This window comes from Canis aureus, chromosome 19 (genome assembly GCF_053574225.1).
Source record: "Canis aureus isolate CA01 chromosome 19, VMU_Caureus_v.1.0, whole genome shotgun sequence".
Taxonomy (NCBI): domain Eukaryota; kingdom Metazoa; phylum Chordata; class Mammalia; order Carnivora; family Canidae; genus Canis; species Canis aureus.
In genome coordinates this window covers 41,344,927-41,364,190 of record NC_135629.1, presented here as the reverse complement: position 1 = coordinate 41,364,190, position 19,264 = coordinate 41,344,927, and the positions used below count along the sequence as shown (strand labels likewise).

At 40.3% G+C, this 19,264-nt stretch overlaps 1 protein-coding gene across 4 annotated transcripts in view; it reads left to right on the top strand.

The window, feature by feature from the left end:
* ARIH2 (ariadne RBR E3 ubiquitin protein ligase 2) overlaps window positions 1–19,264 on the top strand; it is a 54,172-nt gene that overhangs the window by 24,825 nt on the left and 10,083 nt on the right. For all 4 annotated transcript variants that reach the window (XM_077859012.1, XM_077859013.1, XM_077859015.1 and 1 more), the window contains 5 exons: window positions 9,063–9,130; window positions 13,509–13,572; window positions 15,218–15,368; window positions 16,284–16,405; window positions 17,715–17,824. In XM_077859012.1, coding sequence (XP_077715138.1) covers window positions 9,063–9,130; window positions 13,509–13,572; window positions 15,218–15,368; window positions 16,284–16,405; window positions 17,715–17,824 — 515 coding nt within the window. The remainder of the gene's footprint in view (window positions 1–9,062; window positions 9,131–13,508; window positions 13,573–15,217; window positions 15,369–16,283; window positions 16,406–17,714; window positions 17,825–19,264) is intronic.

Below are 19,264 nucleotides of genomic sequence, written 5' to 3'. Positions count from 1 at the left end.
GAATTTTTCATTTCAAGGAGTAAGTAAAAGGTCAGAGTGACTATTTGATACAGTAGCATAAAGGTCAACCTTTTCTTGTGACATTTGTTTATGCAAGTTATTATAATTACATTAAATTTGACAAACTTTTCCCTCCTGACTTCTTTTCTGAAAAATTAAAACATGCAAAGAAGTTTAAGGATTTGTGGACATCCAAATTCCTACTATCAAGGTTATACAATTGCTAACCTTTTGCTACATGTGCTTTGCTATGTATCTAGCCATCAACCGATTTTATTTTTATATAGATTCATTGAAGTATTATTTACATTCCATTACATTCATCCATTTTAAAGTGTACCATTAGATGAATTTTAGTAAGTTTATGCAGCTGTAACCATCACAATAATCTGAGTTACAGAACATTTTCATCATCTGGAAAGTTCCCTTGTGTTCATTAGTCCCTACTCACAGCCCCAAGCAACTGGAGATCATCTTTCTTCCTCTATGGTTTTACCTTTTCTAGAAACTTCATATAAATAAAATTGTACGATATGTAGTCTTTTGTATCTGGCTTCTTTCACTGAGCATAATGTTTTGAGTTTCATCCATGTGGTATTACATGTCAGTAGTGCTTTCCTTTTTATTGCTGAATGGTTTTCCTTTGTATGAATATATTTTGTTTATGCATTCATTCATCAGTTGATGGACATTGGGTTGTTTCTAGTTTGGGCCTATTATGAAATATGCTGCCATGACCATTCATGTCCAGGGCTTTAAATGGACATATGTTTTCATTTCTCTTGGATAGATATCTAAGAGTGGGATTGCTAGGTTGTATGGTAAGCATGTGTTTAATGTTTTAAGAAACTGCCAAACTGTTTTCCAAGGTGACTACTATTTTACATTCTTTCCAGCATTATATAAGGGTTCCAGTTTTTCCACAATCCTTACTAGAACTTGATATTGACGGTCCTTCGGATTATATTCATTCTAGAGACTGTGAAGTGGTATCTTGTAGTTTTAATTTGCATTTCCTTTATGACTGGTGATGTTGAGGATCTTTTGCTTATTTACTGTTCATACTTTTTTCAGGTAAAGTGTTCAAATCTTTGGCTCATTTTTAAAAGTTGAGTTGTCTTCTTTGAGTTCCGTGAGTTCTTTATAGATTCTGTATTAAGTCCTTTATCAGATATATGATTTGTAATTATTTTCTCCTACTCTGGAGTGTCCTTTCCATTTTCTTAATGTCTTTGGAGAATAAAAGTTTAATTCTAATAAAGTCCAGTCTGTCGATTTTTTTCTTTTAAAGATTGTGCTTTCATTATTGTATCTAAGAAATCTGCAACCAAGTTTGCAGAGATTTTATCTTCTAGAAGTGTTATAGTTTTTAGTTTTACATTTAAATGTATGGGCTATTTTGAGTTAACTTTTGCGGGCTATGAAGTGTCTAAGTTCTGTGGTTTGTTTTTGTATAATGATGTTCCATTATTCCAGAACCATTTGTTGAATGTTGCCTTTACTGACTTCCTTGGCACCTCTGTTTAAAATTAATCCTAAATGTCTGAGATTACTTCTGGATTTTATTCTTTTTCATTGGTATCTGTTTCTAAGCCTGTTTATACTTCACGGTCTTGATTACCGTAGCTTCATAGTTTTGAAGTCAGATTGAATTAAGTCCTTCAACTTTGTTCTTCTCTTTCAAGAAGGCTTGAAATATTCTGGACCTTTTACCTTCCACAGATTTTAGGATCAACTTTTAATTTGTGCCCTCTGTCCCCAAAAACCCTGCTTCGGTTTTGATTAATTCTGATTTCTGTGTTCAGTCTGGAGCTATGTTGTTCAGTCTGGTGGCTATGACCCCATGTAGCCACTGGGCATTTGAAATGTGGCCAGTTTGAATTGGTATAATTCTAAAATATACAGTGTACTTTGAAGACTTACATGAAAAAAAGATGTGAAATAAAAGTTCATGAATAATTTTCGTGATTACATGTTAAAATAATATATTTTATTTATTTATTTTTAAAAGATTTTATTTATTCATGAGAGATACAGAGAGAGAGAGGGGCAGAGACACAGGTAGAGGGAGAAGCAGGCTCCATGCAGGGAGCCCAATGCGGGACTCAATCCCAGGACCCTGGGATCACACTCTGAGCTGAAGGCAGGTGCTCAACCACTGAGTCACCCAGGCGTCCCTAAAATAATATTTTAGATGTATTAGTCTAATTAATATATATTATTAAAACACATTTCACCTGTTTTAAATTTTAGCTTTCATTTGTTTGCTGCTGTATAGAAACACTTGACTTTGTATTTTGTTATTTTACTAAATTCATTTATTCTAGTCGTAGATTTGTACATTGATTTAGAATTTTCGGAGTAAACAGTCATTTTATCTAGGAATAGAGACAGATTTGCTTCTTGTTTTTCCAATCTTTTATTAATATCTTTTATATCTTTTTTTTCCCCCTTTGCCTTATTGCCCTGGCTAGTGCCTCTAATATAATGTTAAATGGTGAGAGTGGTCATCTGTACCATTTTCCTGATAGTAGCATTCACTGTTTCATCATTGAATACAATGCTTTTCATAGGTGCCCTCTATCAGATTCAGGCAATTCACGTTTTGTCCTGATTTGCTGGGAATTTTTTCCTGAATGAATATTGAATTTTGTCAAATGGGTTTTCTGTGACTGAAATTATAATTTTCCCACTTTTATTTTGTTAATTTAGTGAATTACAATAGGAGCTTTCAAATGTTAAATCAGCTATCCATTCCTGGGATAAATGTCACTTCATATCATATATTGTCCTTTTTCTATATTTCTGGATTTAACTTGTTAAAATATTTGGATTGATTTTTGTGTCAATGTTCATAAAGGATACTGGTCTGTAATTTTCTTTCTGTTATATTTTTGTCAGATTTTTGTATCCAGGGTATGTTAGTCTCATAAAATAAATTTGGAAGAAGTATTGCTTTCCCTTTTCTGAGCTACTGAAAGTGTTTGTGTGAGATTAATGTTGTTAGAGTTCACCAGTAAAAATTTATGGGATGGAATTGTGTGAGAAAATTTTTGATCATGAATTCCATGTCTTTAATAGACATAAAGTTAGTTACTCAGTTTATCTTTTCCATTTTGTGCCAGTTTTGCTGATTATTTTTCAAGGAGCTTGTCAATTTCACCTAAGATACTAGATTTATCAAGGGATGCCTACATGGCTCAGCAGTTGAGGGTCTACCTTTGGCTCAGGACGTGATCCTGGAGTGCCCAGATCGAGTCCCACATTGGGCTCCCTGCATGGCGCCTGCTTCTCCCTCTGCCTGTGTCTCTGCTTCTCTCTCTCTGTCTCTCATGAATAAATAAATAAAATCTTTAAAAAAAAGATACTAGATTTATTAAAATTAGATTTTCTATAATAGTCTCTTATTTTACTTTTAGCACCTGTAGTATTTTACTTTTAGTATCACCAAGGTTTGTAGGGATAGTCCCTTTTTCACCCCCTTTATTGGTAATTTGTATTCTCTTTTTTCTTTAATTGTTATAGTTAAAGTTTTTTTCAAATTTGTTGATCTTTTTAAAGAATTAACTTACAAGTTTTGTTGATCTTCAGTATTATTTGGGTTGAATTTTTAGTTATTTCTGGTTTTTTTCTCTATAATTTTTTCCTTTCACCTGCTTTGAGTTTAGTCATCTTTTTCTAGTTTTTTTTTTTTTTTTAAGATTTATTTATATGCAATAGAGAGAGAGCATGAACATGCACCTGTGGGGGTGGGGAGGGTGGAGCAGAAAGAGAAAATCCTCAAGCAGACTCCTCCCAGAGCTCAGAGCCCAACATAGGGCTTCATCTGAAATAATGACCCGAGCTTGAGCCAAAACCAAGAGTCGAATGTATAACCAACTGAACACTCTACCCAGCCCCCCCCCCCACACCTTTTTAAACATTTAATTTTATTGTCTTTGTCTAGTTTCTTTTTTCTTTTTTTTTTTTTTTTTTAAGATTTTGTTTATGAGGGGCGGGGGAGAGCAAGTGAGCACACATTTGAGCACAGAAAGGGAGAATCAGACTCTCCACTGAGCAGAGAGCCTGATGTGGGGCTTGATCCCAGGACTCTGAGATCATGACCTGAACTAAAGGCCCACTGAGCTACCCAGACACCCCTTTTTTCTAGTTTCTTAAGGGGACTTTATATCATTGATTTGTTTTTGGTTTTTTTTTTTCTAACATAAACATTTACAGTTGTAAATTTATCTCTGGCATCATGTTAGCAGTATCCCGCCAAGTTTTATTCTGTGGTATTTTCATTATCATTCAATTCAAAATATTTTCTAATTTCTCTTGTGATTTCCTCTATGACACATAGGTTATACAGAAGTATGTTCTTTGATGTCCAAGTATTTGCTAAAAAAAAGGGCATCCTTGGCAGAGAATAGTAAGCAAAATGCATGGGGGTGCTAGAATCACTTGGTTTGTTGCTAGAGTCCAGGACATAGGGATTTTGATGATTCTTACACTGAGGGCTTAAGGTTTGTTTAGTCAGTACTGGAAAACATTGATGGGTCTTAAACAGGATGGGAACTGATCTAGCAAGATGTGAGAGCTCTCTGTAAGAGCTGTCTGGTATTATTACTTTTACATCAGGGTTTTGGGAAGGTGATGCTGAGGGTTATGGAGTTGAGGAGTCCAGACAACAGTACTGATAGGTTGTGTTTTTTTGTTTGTTTGTTTTTTTAAGATTTTATTTATTTATTCATGAGAAACAGAAGGAGGCAGAGACATAGGCAGAAGCAAAAGCAAAAGCAGTCTCCATGCAGGGAGCCTGACGCGGGACTCGATCCTGAGACTCCAGGATAGGCCCTGGGCTGAAGGTGGCGCTAAGCCACTGAGCCACCCAGGCTGCCCACTGATAGGTTGTTAATCTTGATCAAAACAGTCCAGCAAGGGCTCATCTTGATTCTGCTAAAAGATTCTGTTCTCCACAATTGAAAGCATACAGAAAAATGGAAGACTCCCCAGTTGTGAAGTATTGATTCAGAATGGGTTACTGAGCTCTCTGAGCATTAAATAGTAATGGTGTGAATAATCTGGGAATTCTTTCTTGAGAGAGTTCAGCTGCCTGCACTTTGAGAAAGACAGATTTTTATATTTAAAGTTTTATTTTATTTTTTTTAAAGATTTTTATTTATTTATTCATGAGAGAGAGAGAGGCAGAGATACAGGCAGAGGGAGAAGCAGGCTCCATGCAGGGAGCCTGATGTGGGACTCGATCCTGGGACTCCAGATCAGGCCCTGGGCTGAAGGCAAACGCTAAACCACTGAGCCACCAGGGAGTCCCATATTTAATGTTTTAATATCATCCCCAAGGTGTGTCCTGGCCCTATTGTGGAAGATGGCTTAAATACTGGCACCCTTGCACCCTTAACCATGTCCTTTTCTGCCCCCCAAATCACTATGTTTGCTTCCTCTGAGATACAGGTGGGCACCTGTGCAGTCCGCTCTCTCTTGTGACCCCAAATCTGGGATAAGATGGCCTCTCTACTGAGACTACTTTTTTTTTTAGCATAAATTCTTCTAGGTAAAAAAAAAAAAAATTCTTCTAGGTACTACTCCTCTACCCCTGTGCTGTTTTTGCCAGAGAGACTTTTGTGGGTTTTTTTTTTTTTTTTAAGATTTTTATTTATTTATTCATGAGAGACACACAGAGACAGAGACAAAGGCAGAGACACAGGCAGAGGGAGAAGCAGGCTCCATGCAGGGAGCCAGATGCGGGACTTGATCCTGCATCTCCAGGATCAGGCCCTGGGCTGAAGGTGACGCTAAACCACTGAGCCACCCGGGCTGCCCCGCCAGAGAGACTTTTGGAACCTAACTTCCCTGTAGATTGCCTGGCATCCATGATAGGGCGAGGCACAGTCACACTGAATTTTGCTTAAATTAATGGTCTCTGAGTTCCTTCAGGTTTATAATGGATTATTGAGGGAGAGTCCTTGATTTTCTGTGATATACTATGAATATAATGTGGGCCATTTTCAGACCACCATCTGTGATATGGCCATTTTCAGACCACCATCTTTCAGACCACCACCATATATGATCACGGTAGTGCTTCCTGCAGAAGGCTGGTGGGAGGTACATATAGCTGATACATGTGTGCCTCTTTTTTAAAAAATATTTTATTTATTCATGAGAGACACGGGTGGGGGCAGACACACAGGCAAAGAGAGAAGCAGGCTCCATGCAGAGAGCCTGATGTGGGACTCGATCCCGGGTCTCTAGGATCAGGCCCTGGGCTGACGGTGGTGCTAAACCACTGAGCCACCCGGGCTGTCCACTTGTGTGCCTCTTGTATATATTGATGTATTTTTGGCTATTGGCATTGAAAGAATAGATTCATATCACTCCACTGTCAGTTTCCTAAAGTGGTAGATGTATCCTCTCCTCATATAATTTCTTTTCACTAAAATTCAACTCTGCTGGGATATATCTGAGTTTGTCATTAGTGGACTGGGAATCACTAATAAAATTTGTTTCAACAGAAGGCCATGTTTTCCATTGTGGGCTGCACCTGGTGTGTAAATTCTGAGGTTTTGTTGCTGTTGTTAGTGCTGTTCAAATCAAGGGATCAGACCAAGGTATTGTTAAAGTTCTGTTTCCTAAGGAAAGTTGAGGAATTACATTTTGAAAATCTACAGATTAAAGATATGATATCATTTAATGATTGACATCTATTGAGTGGCCAACCTCTGTCCAGTCCAATTCTAGGCTCTGTGGATCTGTGAGAGGCAGCCTGACTCCTGTTTTTAGCTCAAAGGCTCCACTTAAGCCATCTGTGGTGAGACAAGGGGGTGGCTGCTGGACATTGGACTCCTCTGGGTTTTCCAGGTGGTTTAGTACTACCTTTGATAGGACCTGGTAGCCAACGTATGCCAATATATTTAGAAGTCAGGATAGAAACTGTGGAGGGCTGTTTTGGGCCTTATTAGGTAAGAGGTGATACAAGAGGCTCCAGTGAGGAGGTCATCCAAAACAATATCAATATCAGGTTAAAAAAAAAAATTGTAGCCAGAAGCTACATCCAAACCAGTCATTTATCTTTAAACCATTTGTTTTGTTTCTTTATTTTGTGGTAGTGGTTTGCTGTGGATAGTTTTTGTTTTGTTTTGTTTTTTTTATGGCTATAGTTAGAAGAAATGTCATTATAATTCAGGAATCCAAGACCTAAAGTCTCCATGGTCCCCAACAAGAAAATACTATAGCAACATGCGTGAATCAGATACCTGTTACCTTGCATGGAAGGGAAGTAGGGACCCCCATTCTTAGTGAAGTGTGTTGTCTTGAGACCTTGGTTTTCTCCAGATGTACCTCGGCTATAGGACAAAAAGGCACTCACTCACTGCATAGCCTTTGACACTGATTATGCACTGGAACATGCCCTTGTTTTGTAAGTGTATACCTGTCTCCTTTCAGGAGTAACTTGAGCTTTAGGAGCAGGGATTACATGTTGATCACTGTGTCTTTCCCCCTGCCGTTCTTATCTGTGGACCAACTGTCTTACAGTTCCTCGGTAGCTCCTGTTTAAAGACTCAGTCCAGGGGTGCCTGGGTGGCTCAGATGGTTCGGTATCTGCCTTCTGCTTAGGTCATGATCTCAGGGTCCTGGGATCAAGATCCACATGGGCTCCTTGCTCAGTGGGGAGTCTGCTTCTCCCTCTCTCTCTATCCCTCTGCCTGCTGCTCTGCCTACTTGTGCATGTGCATGCTCGCTCTGTCAAATAAATAAAATCTTTGGGAAAAAAAAATGTAAAGATACGGTCCAGGGGGCAGAGTATCAAGGTTCTGTTTGTTCTCTTAGCTCCCTGGCCTGAAGTGTGTTCCTGTTTCTCCTTGATTCATTAGCACTCTAGTGCTATGCAGTGCTCTCTTAAGGAAGCCTGATTTAGACCTCCTAACACAACTCTATCTTCTGTGGCCCTACTCTAGTCTTGATAACCTGAGGGTGTTAATTTTTGTAACTGGTCTGTCCTCCCCATATTTTTTATTGAGAGAAAGAGCACATGTGCATGTCCATGCACGAGCTGGGGAGGGGCAGAGGGAGAGAGAATCCCAAGCAGACTCTAGGCCAGTGCGGAGCCCAATGCAGGGTTCTGTTTTACAACCCTGAGATCATGACCTAAGCTGAAATCAAGAGTCAGACACTTAACCAACTGAGCCACCCAGGTTCCCCAATCTGCTTCCCCTATTAATAAGGTCTTGTGGCTATAACATGTACATGCTGTCTTAACTACTGGCTTCTTTAGCCTAACATTAAAATGTGAACTTTCTATGTCCATAAACTTCTGTAACATCCTTTTCAATGACTGCATACTAAATCATTGTATGGATTTGTCGTATATTATTTAGCTAGTTCCTTTTTGTTGGACATTTAGGTTATTTTTAATTTTTTATTGTTATAAAAGATTGCAGTACACATATCTTCTATGATTTCCTGAAAAAAATTTACGGAAGTAGAGTTGCTAGCTCAAAGCACCTCCTGAGGCTCTTTGATAGCCACAACCAGTGTACTTTAAAATGTAGGGGCCACAAGGCTCTCCATAGGCTTTTAAATCATACTTGTAATCAGGACTCATTGGTTATCAGAAATATAGAGATCTTAAACAGGAATGTTTTGATTTGCTGGATTTATACAAGAAGTCCAAGCCTGGAGATTTTCTGTGAATAACAGGCCTAACTAGAGGTGCACTTCCCAGGTATGCTCTCCTATAGCAGCTTGCAGGAACATGGGCCACATTAGGGAGCACACAACTCTTTTGCTTCAATTGGATGCTGACTTGTTATTGTAGACAGGATGAGTTTTACCTAAGTTTCAAATCAAACTAATTTCTTGGAAGTGTCATTGATGACACTAAGATTGCCACTAAGATAATGAGTCTAAACTTAAAAGATGAAGCAGAGAAACCAAGAGGAGGAATTTGGAAATCAAGCCTAGTCCTGCTGTAGACATGAATATTTGCACTTCTCAAAATGTGGAGTTCTCTGAAAGAAACTACAATTGTAATTTGATTTTTTTTTCTTTCTTCTTTATAGGTATCTCATTCAGTTGCTAAACTTATATTAGTTAATTTCCACTGGCAAGTTGCAGAGATATTGGACAGGTAAGGAATTTGGGGGAAGAGGTGGCATTGCCTGTAGCTTCTTTCCCTGCCCATCCACCCAGTGGTGATTATTGTTCATGTTTTGGAGTATATCTCTGTAATGTGCATATTATTTATTTAAAACACTGGATCATATTTTATTTCCTTTTTTCCTCGATATATGGAGAACTTTTTTCTGTAATTACATCATATTCCTTCTATCTCAGTTTTGTTTTGTTTTTTTTTAAGATTTTATTTATTTATTCATGAGAGACCCAGAGAAAGGCAGAGACATAGACAGAGGGAGAAGCAGGCTCCATGCAGGGAGCCCGATGTGGGACTCGATCCCGGGATTCCAGGATCACACCCTGAGCCAAAGGCAGACACTCAACTGCTGAGACACCCAGGCGTCCTTCTACCTCAGTTTTATTGCTGGCTCAGTATATCATCGTATAGATGTTCCATGCTTTTTCTAAACCCCTGTCTGTTCAGGCTTTTTTTTTTTTTTTTAAGAATTGATTTATTTATTCATGAGAGACACAGGCAGAGACACAAGTAGAGGGAGAAGCAGGCTCCATCATGCAGGGAGCCCGATCCGGGACTAGATCCCAGGACCCCGGGATCACACCCTGAGCCGAAGGCAGATGCTAAACCGCTGAGCCACCCAGGCATCCCTTGTTCAGTTTTTTTATGCCATTGTGAACTTGTGATCAGTGCCCTTCTAGATAACAGTTGCCAACATCTCCATTTGTTTCTTTTGAATAATATATCAAGTGAGGAATGCAACATACTTTTGAATATTACCTTCAGAAAAGATAGGCCAGCTTACCACCAGAACCAGACCTTTTGAGGCACAGGTTTGGAGTCTTAAGATGTCCTAGAAGTTGTCAGAAGGAGGGATTCATCCTCCCGCTGTGCCCTCTGGGAAGAGTCCCTATGCCCCACCAGAGGCGTGTGCTTTTGTCTAGCATAGGATTTCTCATCCTCTGCACCCATGCCATTTTGAGTTAGATAATTCTTTGTTGTAAGGGCACTGTTCTGTGAATTGTAGGAAGTTTGGCAGAATCTCTGGCAGGATCCATTTGAAAAGACGAAATCACAAAAATCAGCAAAAGACAGAACAAACATTTCATAGAAAAGAAAGCACAAACAGCCATTAACATAAAAAGATGCTCAACCTCCATGATAATCTGGGACACTGAAATTAGCACCCCAAGCCTTTGAAATAAAAAATGCCTCCAGACATTTCCAAATAACCCCTAGAGAACAAAATTGCCACTGGTGAGAATCACCCAGTCACCATCCCTCCCCTTTCATGTACCAGTGAGTCTTCCTTTTTATGGTGTGATCCATTTATCTGCAGAAGGTCATGCCTTTGCTTCTCCAGGCTAAACATAATGAATGGCTGTACCTGCTGGAGCAGCTCAGCCACTCAGGAAGGAGCAAATGTGCTCCTGATTTCACCAACTGCACTCTCACTCTCTATACCCAAGAGACAAGTACATTTAGATAGACTTCTAGGTGAACTTCTGCTGTTTGCACTGCTGTTTCTACTACCCAGAATTCTGGACCCATGTAGGTCCCAGCAGTGGGGTATTTCTCACTGTCCAAACTTGGTAGCCTAACTTGGAAATGGACAAGATAGCTGAAGATACTAAGAATACTAGTGTGAGAAATAGGAATAAAAGCAGTTGAAGGGGGCAGCCCTGGTGGCTCAGCGGTTTAGTACCACCTTCAGTCCAGGGCGTGATCCTGGAGACCCAGGATCAGGTCCCGCATCAGGCTCCCCGCATGGAGCCTGCTCCTCCCTCTGCCTGTGTCTCTGCCTCTCTCTCTCCCTCTCTCTGTGTGTTTCCCATGAATGAATGAATAAATAAAATCTTTAAAAAAAAAAAAAAAAACAGTTGAAGGAGGCATTCTGACTAGGGAGGAATAAGGAAGTCATATATATAAGACATTCTTCCCTGCTCAGATTCTTGCTTTCTGGGTAATGCATTTTCCTAGGTTTTGTGTGACACTTTTATTGCCACATGACAATTGTTTTTGTTTTTATTATTTTTAAAGATTATTTATTTTAGGAAGAGTGAAGGGTAGCAGGGGGAAGGGTAGGGGCGGGGCAGATTTCAAGCCGACTCCTCTTGTAGCCTGATGTGATGCTCTGTCCCAGGACCATGAGTTCATGATCTGGGTCAAGATAAGATCAAGAGTCGGACACTTAACTGAATGTTAAGTCTGACACTCAACTGAGCCACTCAGGCACCTCTGTTTTTATTTTTAAATCCATGTATCCCATATTTCATTCCAGAAAGGCATTATTTATTATGAAATGTTTCTTTTTCAAAAGTGTATGTATGTGTGTACACGTGTGTGATGTGTGTAGGTTTTAAAGAATGATAAAGCAAATATACTTAAGTGTCCACCCAAATAAGAAACCCTCTGACCTTTACTCAAAAGCCTCTCTGGTGGCAGTTTCTTCCTGGCCACACCCCCTTCCTTCCTCTCCAAAGCGACCAGTATCTTGAATTCAGTATTGATCATTTTCTTACTTATTCTTAAATTATATATCCTTTAGTTTTGTATGGTTTGTTTGGGTTTGTTTTTTGTTTTTAAATTTATTTATTCATGAGAGGCAGAGACGAGACATAAGTCAGGGGGAGAAGCAGGCTCTCTGCAAGGAGCCCGATACAGGACTCCATCCCAGGACCCCAGGATCATGACCTGAGCCGAAGGCAAACGCTCAACCACTGAGCCACCCAGGTGTCCTATGTTTTTGTTTTTTAAGTAGGCTCCATACCCAGCATGGAGCCCAACATGGGGCTTGAACTTAGGACCCTGAGATCAAGACCTGAGCTAAGAGTCAGATGTTTAATCAACTGAGCCATCCAGACAGCCCTAGTTTTGTATGTTTTTAGAACTTTACAGACATGGAATTGTGCTGTGTGTGTTCTTCAACTTTAAAATGAACAAGGCTACATTTTATGACATCCTATCCATATTCCTGTCAAAAACCATTTGTGAGTTTTAGTTTTTTTGCTGTTACAAATAATGCAGCTCGGGTAGCCTGGGTGACTCAGCGATTTAGCGCTGCCTTCAGCCCAGGGCATGATCCTGGAGACCTGGGATCGAGCCTGCTTCTCCCTCTGCCTGTGTCTCTGCCTCTCTTTCTCTCTGTGTCTCTCATGAATAAATAAAATCTTAAAAAAAAAAAATGCAGCTCTGAAAACTCTTGTGCATGACTTCTAGGATCATATAAATTTTCTAGGGTTGAATATAGAAAGTAAGGGTGTGTCCCTTAGCTTTTACTAAATGGCAAAATGTTTCCAAAGTTATTGTACCACATTACATGCCCACCAGTGGTATATGAGTGTTCCTGGTACTGTCAAACTTGAAGTTTTACAATCTGGTTGGTATAAATGGGCATATAATTGTGTCCCCGATTATTATGGAGGTTGAGCATCTTTTCATGTTAGCGGCCATTTGTACTTTCTTGTGCAATGCTTGTTCTGTCTTTACCATTTTTTAATTGTCTTTCCAATGGGCTTGTCTTTTCAAATGGACTTGTAGGAAGTTTTATTTATTCTGAATATCAGCCTTTTGTCAGTTATATGTGTATTGAATTATCTTCCATTTATACCGTGGCTTTTCACTTTATGGTGTTCTGATGAACTGAACTTCTTAAATGTAACATAATTTGTCAGTTTTCCTTTATGCTTTGCATTTTTTAAAGTTTTTATTTAACCAATCTCAATGCCCAACATGGTCCTTAAACCCATAACCCCCAAATCAATAGTCGCATACTCTACCAACTGAGCCCACCAGGTGCCCCTGCATTTTCTTTGTCTTAATATATCATTCCCTGTTCCAAAGATACAGAGATTATTTATTTGCCTGTGTTCCCAGAAAGGAATTGAAAACAGATATTGTCCTTCATAAGTATTTTTCTTACAGTTTGGTGTCTGTTTTTTTTTTTCTTTTTTTTTTTTAATTTTTATTTATTTATGATACTCACAGAGACAGAGAGAGAGAGAGAGGCAGAGACATAGGCAGAGGGAGAAGCAGGCTCCATGCATCAAGAGCCCGATGTGGGATTCGATCCCGGGTCTCCAGGATCACGCCCTGGGCCAAAGGCAGGCGCTAAACCGCTGCACCACCCAGGGATCCCAGTTTGGTGTCTTTGAAGCAGGGTTATTATTCTCATACCAATTGAGAGCTAAAAAATTGAAAGAGAAAAAAGTATTTATACTAAAGTAAGAGGGAGCTTGGTTCTGTCAAAAGGAAGTTAGAGACAAAGACACTTTAGTATAACCACGGCACTTGTTGGTCCCTTCTGGTTTTGTTCAGAGGTTAAAATGTTAGTCTTCATTTCTGAATCCCTTTATTTCTGCTTTTTGTTTTGTAGATACAAGTCTAATTCTGCTCAGCTGCTCGTTGAGGCTCGAGTTCAGCCCAGTCCCTCGAAACATGTGAGTGTCTCCCACTTGAGCAAGGCTTCTGATACACATGGTTTTTGCTGTGGCTTATGGTGTTATTGACAACCGTCTTTCTGTGTTTATAGTGCAACATGCCTGAGGTTTTTGTTTAAATATGGGCCTAAATCTTCCATTTCCATTATAATTTAAGAGTTTCCTTGTGGATGAAGAATAAATCCTTGCCAGTCCTGGGACCCTCTTCAGCCTCACCTTCCTCTTTACACTTAACAGCCTATACTCCATTTCTGCTAGGTTCCTTGGTGTTCCCAAGCTTACTGCACGCTTCTTTGACTCTGCTTGTGGCATCCCTGGTCTGGAATGTCCAGATCCTGTCCCTGTCTTTGCTTGTGGGAATGGAACTCACCTTTAAAGACCTACATCAAGCTGTCTCTCACAAAGCCTGTGATCTCTCCTCTCCAGACACCTCTAGTTAGATCTTGAAATCTTTACATGTGTGATGTAGCAATTCACTCATCTTTTCAGCTCCCCTACCAGACTGTGTGTGCTTAAGAATAGGAACTATATCTTATAGTGCATAGCAATTTCCTACGTATTTAGGAGTTTAACAAACATCTGTCAAGTGAATAAGGGCCATGTCCTCACTCTTTAGGAGGGAGAATTGGGGCTCCAATTACCACATAACTTCCATAGCTCTAAAATAAATTTATTATTAAAAAAAAAAAAAAAACTTCCATAGCTCTGAGGAGAACATTTCCAGGGCATACTGGATAAACATGAAAATACAGTGTTTTTCCTTCAGTTGTTTTTTGTATTCCCAATGAACTAACTAGAACCTAATGTAAACCTGTTGTGGACTTCTCCATCAGTTTGTGTCTTGGATCAGGGGCCCCATGTTGTCTTTGTTTACCAGTTCATATAGCATGGCATGATTTCTGAAGTTCAAGCTTTGCAGTTATTGTCCCACACCCAAAAGGTTTCTTTCCTAGTAGAAGCCTTCCTCGTCCCTCTAAATTAATTGTATGTGACATCTCTGCAGTGTGTTATGGATGAGTTGTGACTTAGTAAAAACTGTAATATTTTGTATTTTGAGCATGTCCATGTGGGAAAAGTGCACTATCTTTGACAAGTAAACTTGCAGTGTGGGCTTGTTAGAAGCTTCACATGCTTAGCTGAGCCTCTGAAGAACCTCTGTAGTACCTACTGAGGGCAGCTCTTTACACTGAATGGGGCAGTTTATAAACAAAACCCTGTAGCATCTAAAAGCAGAAGTTGGACTGAATGACCTCCAAGGACTTTGGCAATTTGGAAATCCTGAGCATTTTATTTTATTTTATTTTATTTTATTATTTTATTTATATTTATTTATTTATTTATTTATCCTGAGCTTTTTAGCCTGGCATTATAAACTATTGTAAGTCCTCTCAGCCTTCCTTTGCCTTTCTGAATCCTAGTGATTGTGCAAGCCCAGCTCATGTGCCACCTCCTTCAGGAAGCCTTCTTGATCTGTGCTTTATGTTCAGAACTTTTAGAACCCACAGAGCCCACACATTGCAGTTGAGTTCTGACACTTGTTGCAGAGTCAGTTTTACCTACCATGCACCTAGCTGCATGTGGCACCCCTATAGCCTCCCAGGATCTGAAGACTCCTCGTTACTCATTTGGCTTTGCCTCTCCCCAGGTTCCCACGGCCCACCCCCCTCACCACTGCGCAGTGTGTATGCAGTTTGTACGGAAGGAAAACCTACTTTCTCTGGCCTGTCAGCACCAGTTTTGCCGTAGCTGCTGGGAGCAGCACTGCTCAGTACTTGTCAAGGACGGCGTGGGTGTGGGTGAGTCTGCTGCAGAAATTGGAAAAGGCTGGCATGAAGTATTTATCTTCAAGTTTGTCCTTGTGGGTACTCAGGTCAAGTGTGTGTTTTCTTTTGAGCCAGATTAGGGTTTTTATTGTCAGAACCATTAGTTTTCAAACACATCAGGCTGAACAATGACAAAGTTTTTCCTAATCCTGAGCAAAATGAGAGGATTAAGGCTTTTGTTTGGGCATATATGTAAATGTTGGTGTGCATGCAAGGTGAAATTTTGAGAGAACTCTCCTATTAAGCTGCCTACCCTATCTTGATGCCCCAAGCAGTAGCCATCATTCAGAAACACTCAAAAAATCGCTGTTGTTTAAAGTAACATAACACAAATCAGATTTGGTGATTGGTTATAGGAGTGTTTGTCATACTTTGACTTGATGGTATCAGAACTCAATTAGCATCTGATTAATGGTATCTACAGAATCTCATTGTGTTGGTTAGTAATCACTTGCACATAATATTAAATATCACAAAATGAAATTGTTAGTCAAGAACCGTGTAAGAATCACTTTTTTTTTTTTAAATTAAGCTCTGTGCCCAGGGGGAGGGCGGGGGGCTTGAACTCCCATCCCTGAGGTCAAGAATCACCTACCTGTTCTACCAACTGAGACAACCAGGTGCCCCAAGAACCGTATAGGATTTTTTAGATGCTACTGCTTTTTCAGTGGCTATTTGTGATATATATGTAATTTGAGGTAAATTCCAGTTGTGTCCACTCCAAATATATTAATTTTTCTCTCTCTTTTTTTTTTTCTTAAATAAATTCTGTGGCTTCAGAGGTTTCCTGTGTGGAATCTTGAATTTGTTGGTGGAACTCAGTGGGAAAATATATATTGTTGTGTCTTCTGCAGTGCAGTTATCCATCATGTTGTCTTTGTTCAACAGGAGTCTCTTGTATGGCTCAGGACTGCCCACTCCGAACTCCAGAGGACTTTGTATTTCCATTGCTGCCGAATGAAGAATTGAGAGACAAATACAGGCGCTACCTCTTTAGGGACTACGTGGAGGTATGACCAGCCCCTGTCGTTGCATGTCTGTCTTCCTGAGCCTCCTTTCCATCACATGTTCACCACAGTAACTTTATAGATGAGCCTCCTTTCCATCACATGTTCACCACAGTAACTTTGTAGATGAGCCTGCCATTAGATGCTATAATTTGAAGAAAGAGCTCTGGCTTCTACAAAGTGGAGAAGCCACTAGAGTGGTAGTGAAGAACACAGGCCTTGGAGTCAGACCGACATGACATGAATCCCAGGTCTGTTACTTCCTCACTGTGTAGGCTTCCACCCATTATTGTACTTCTCTGAGCCTTGGTTTTCTCTTGGAGAATGGTCTGCCTTCCTCACCTTCTTCACAGTTGCTTAAATAAGCTACTGTATGTCAGGGGCTGAACACTAGTCAGGGCTATGTCAGGGCTGTTTGGTTTACTGATTTAGAAAGCACAGAGAAGGGGTATTGCTTCTTGTGCAGCATGAAAACTTGCCCGTGATTCCAGCGTGGTCAGCTTTGGATTCCCCCTCCTCTATTGGGCTCCAAGCTCCGGCTTGCTGCCCCCATGCAATGTAGTTCTCATCTTTATTACTTGAACCTCAGCTTACAAGATTATCTGATGGGCTGGGTCTTCTCATGCATGAGCTGTAGGATAACATTCCCTTGTTCCCTGGGCTGCTTGCTGCCTTTGGTTTATGCGTGAGGGTCACTGAGCCTCTCAGGGCTTTTGTTTTTATGTAAAATTAGTGTGTAACATTAAATTAGTTTCAGGTCTACAGCATAATAATCCAATATTTTATATGCTACAGAGCGATCACAATCTAATTACCACCTGTCACCCTATAATAGATCCCTTTCACCCATTTCACCCACCGCATAATCCCCTTCCCCTTCCATTCCCTATATCTTTGAGTTTTGTTTGTTCATTTTGTTTCTTAGATTCTGCACAGAAGTGAAATCATATGATATTTCTCTTTCTCAGTCTTAATTTCACTTAAATAATACTTTCAAAGCATGGGTGATTGGGCTGTGTTCCTTTCTAGACCTGGTGTTTGTGCGTTCATCTCACAGACACAGTTCTGTACTCCATTTTATCATCTACCCTTAGATCATTCTAGTGAGTTACTACCTAGTTTTGGCTAAACATTCATACATCTTCAGTATCTGCCTAATGCTATCCTTTGTGACATCCTTTCTGAATTCCTGTAGCCCCTTGATAGAAGTCATCGGCTGGAAGGACAGAAGGTGTTCGAGCTCTCAGGGAAGTCTGATTTGGAAGCAGTGACTAGGGGATGTCCTCATTGTGTCCCCTTGGTGTGTTCACAGAGTCATTACCAGCTCCAGCTGTGCCCTGGTGCAGACTGCCCTATGGTTATTCGGGTACAGGAGCCTAGAGCTCGCCGAGTACAGTGCAATCGGTGCAACGAGGTGTTCTGGTAAGAGTGGGTGAGAGTGCTCAGCAGCCCTGGGCTCCTGCTTTGCCCTTCAAAGAACCACTGGTGTTGCTATAGATGAGGGTGGGGCTGGAGAGGAGAGACTGGGCTTTGAGAGCCTAAACTGCAGCTCTGCTCCAAGTGGGCAGGGTATGTATCCAGCATCTCATGTTCCACGGGATGTTTGATAATGCTCAGTCTGGAAACAAAAAAGTAGCACAGGTTCTTGGAGAATGTGCTATAATTTATGCTAGTGAGACTCATGGCACAGAGATTTGTCTATGTGGTTGTGTATGTGCCTGCACAGATAATCACATATTGCTGTGTATGAAAGCTCAACCTTCAGTGTTTGACTCTTTCTCCATCTTGGCCTTAATAGGCTAATTTTATAGCTCTATAATTCATAAAGGTAGTTTATATCTACTTGGGGTTTACTCCATTCAGTAGATATTGGGAACAGCTAAAGTGTACTGAAGGCTTACCATGGGAAAGACACTATTCTCATCATTTTACCTTCATTGTCACAAATGTGTACAATTGATACTGTTACCCTTATGTTATAAGGGAGGAAATGGAGATGCAAAGCAATGATAGAGCCATAATGTAGGTCCACATCTGTTTCTGTCCCTAATCATGCCTCCCTAGAAGATTCACGGTGGGGATTCAGAGAAACTACATGAAAATGTGGTGTGTGTGTGTGTGTGTGTGTTCTTGCCTTTAAGACATTGTTGAGGGAGTCTCTGGCTTACCAAAGATGAAGAACCACTAACATAAGGGTGCCTGGGTGGCTCAGTCAGTTAAGCATCCAACTCTTTTTTTTTTTTTTTTTTAAAGAATTTATTTTTTCATGAGAGACACAGTCAGAGGGAGCAGCAGGCTCCTCACAGGGAGCCCGATGCAGGACTCAATCCTGGGTCTCCAGGAGCCATGCCCTGGGCTGAAGGCAGGCGCTAAACTACTGAGCCACCCAGGGATCCCCAGCATCCAACTCTTGATCTCAGCTCTTGTCTAAAAAAAAAAAACAAAAACAAAAAAACAAACAAACAAAAACACTAGTTCTCTCCTTTTGTGTCCCACATTATGAACATCTTTCCCTTGGGCATAGGTTAGGCTGTTTGCTTGAGAGCCTTTACTAGCCAAAGGTTGTGTTCACTTGGACAAAAGAGAAATTAAAAACATGGAAGCCTAGCCCAATGAGTGTTGGAGTGTTTTTCTTTTCTAACTTTAAGTTTCAGGCATTGTCAGATATATCATCCCCCTGCAAATTGAACAAATTCAGTCATGTGTACATACTGTGTGCATCTGGTTGGGAGCTAGTCAAGGCTCCCAGAAAGTGGATCTCAGTTCTGCCTTGGGTTTGAGCTGAGTTATCGTCTCAGAGCACCTCACTATGCCCTTTAAGAGGCTGGACTCTGAATTTGACATCTTTTCAGAGAAGGTTGA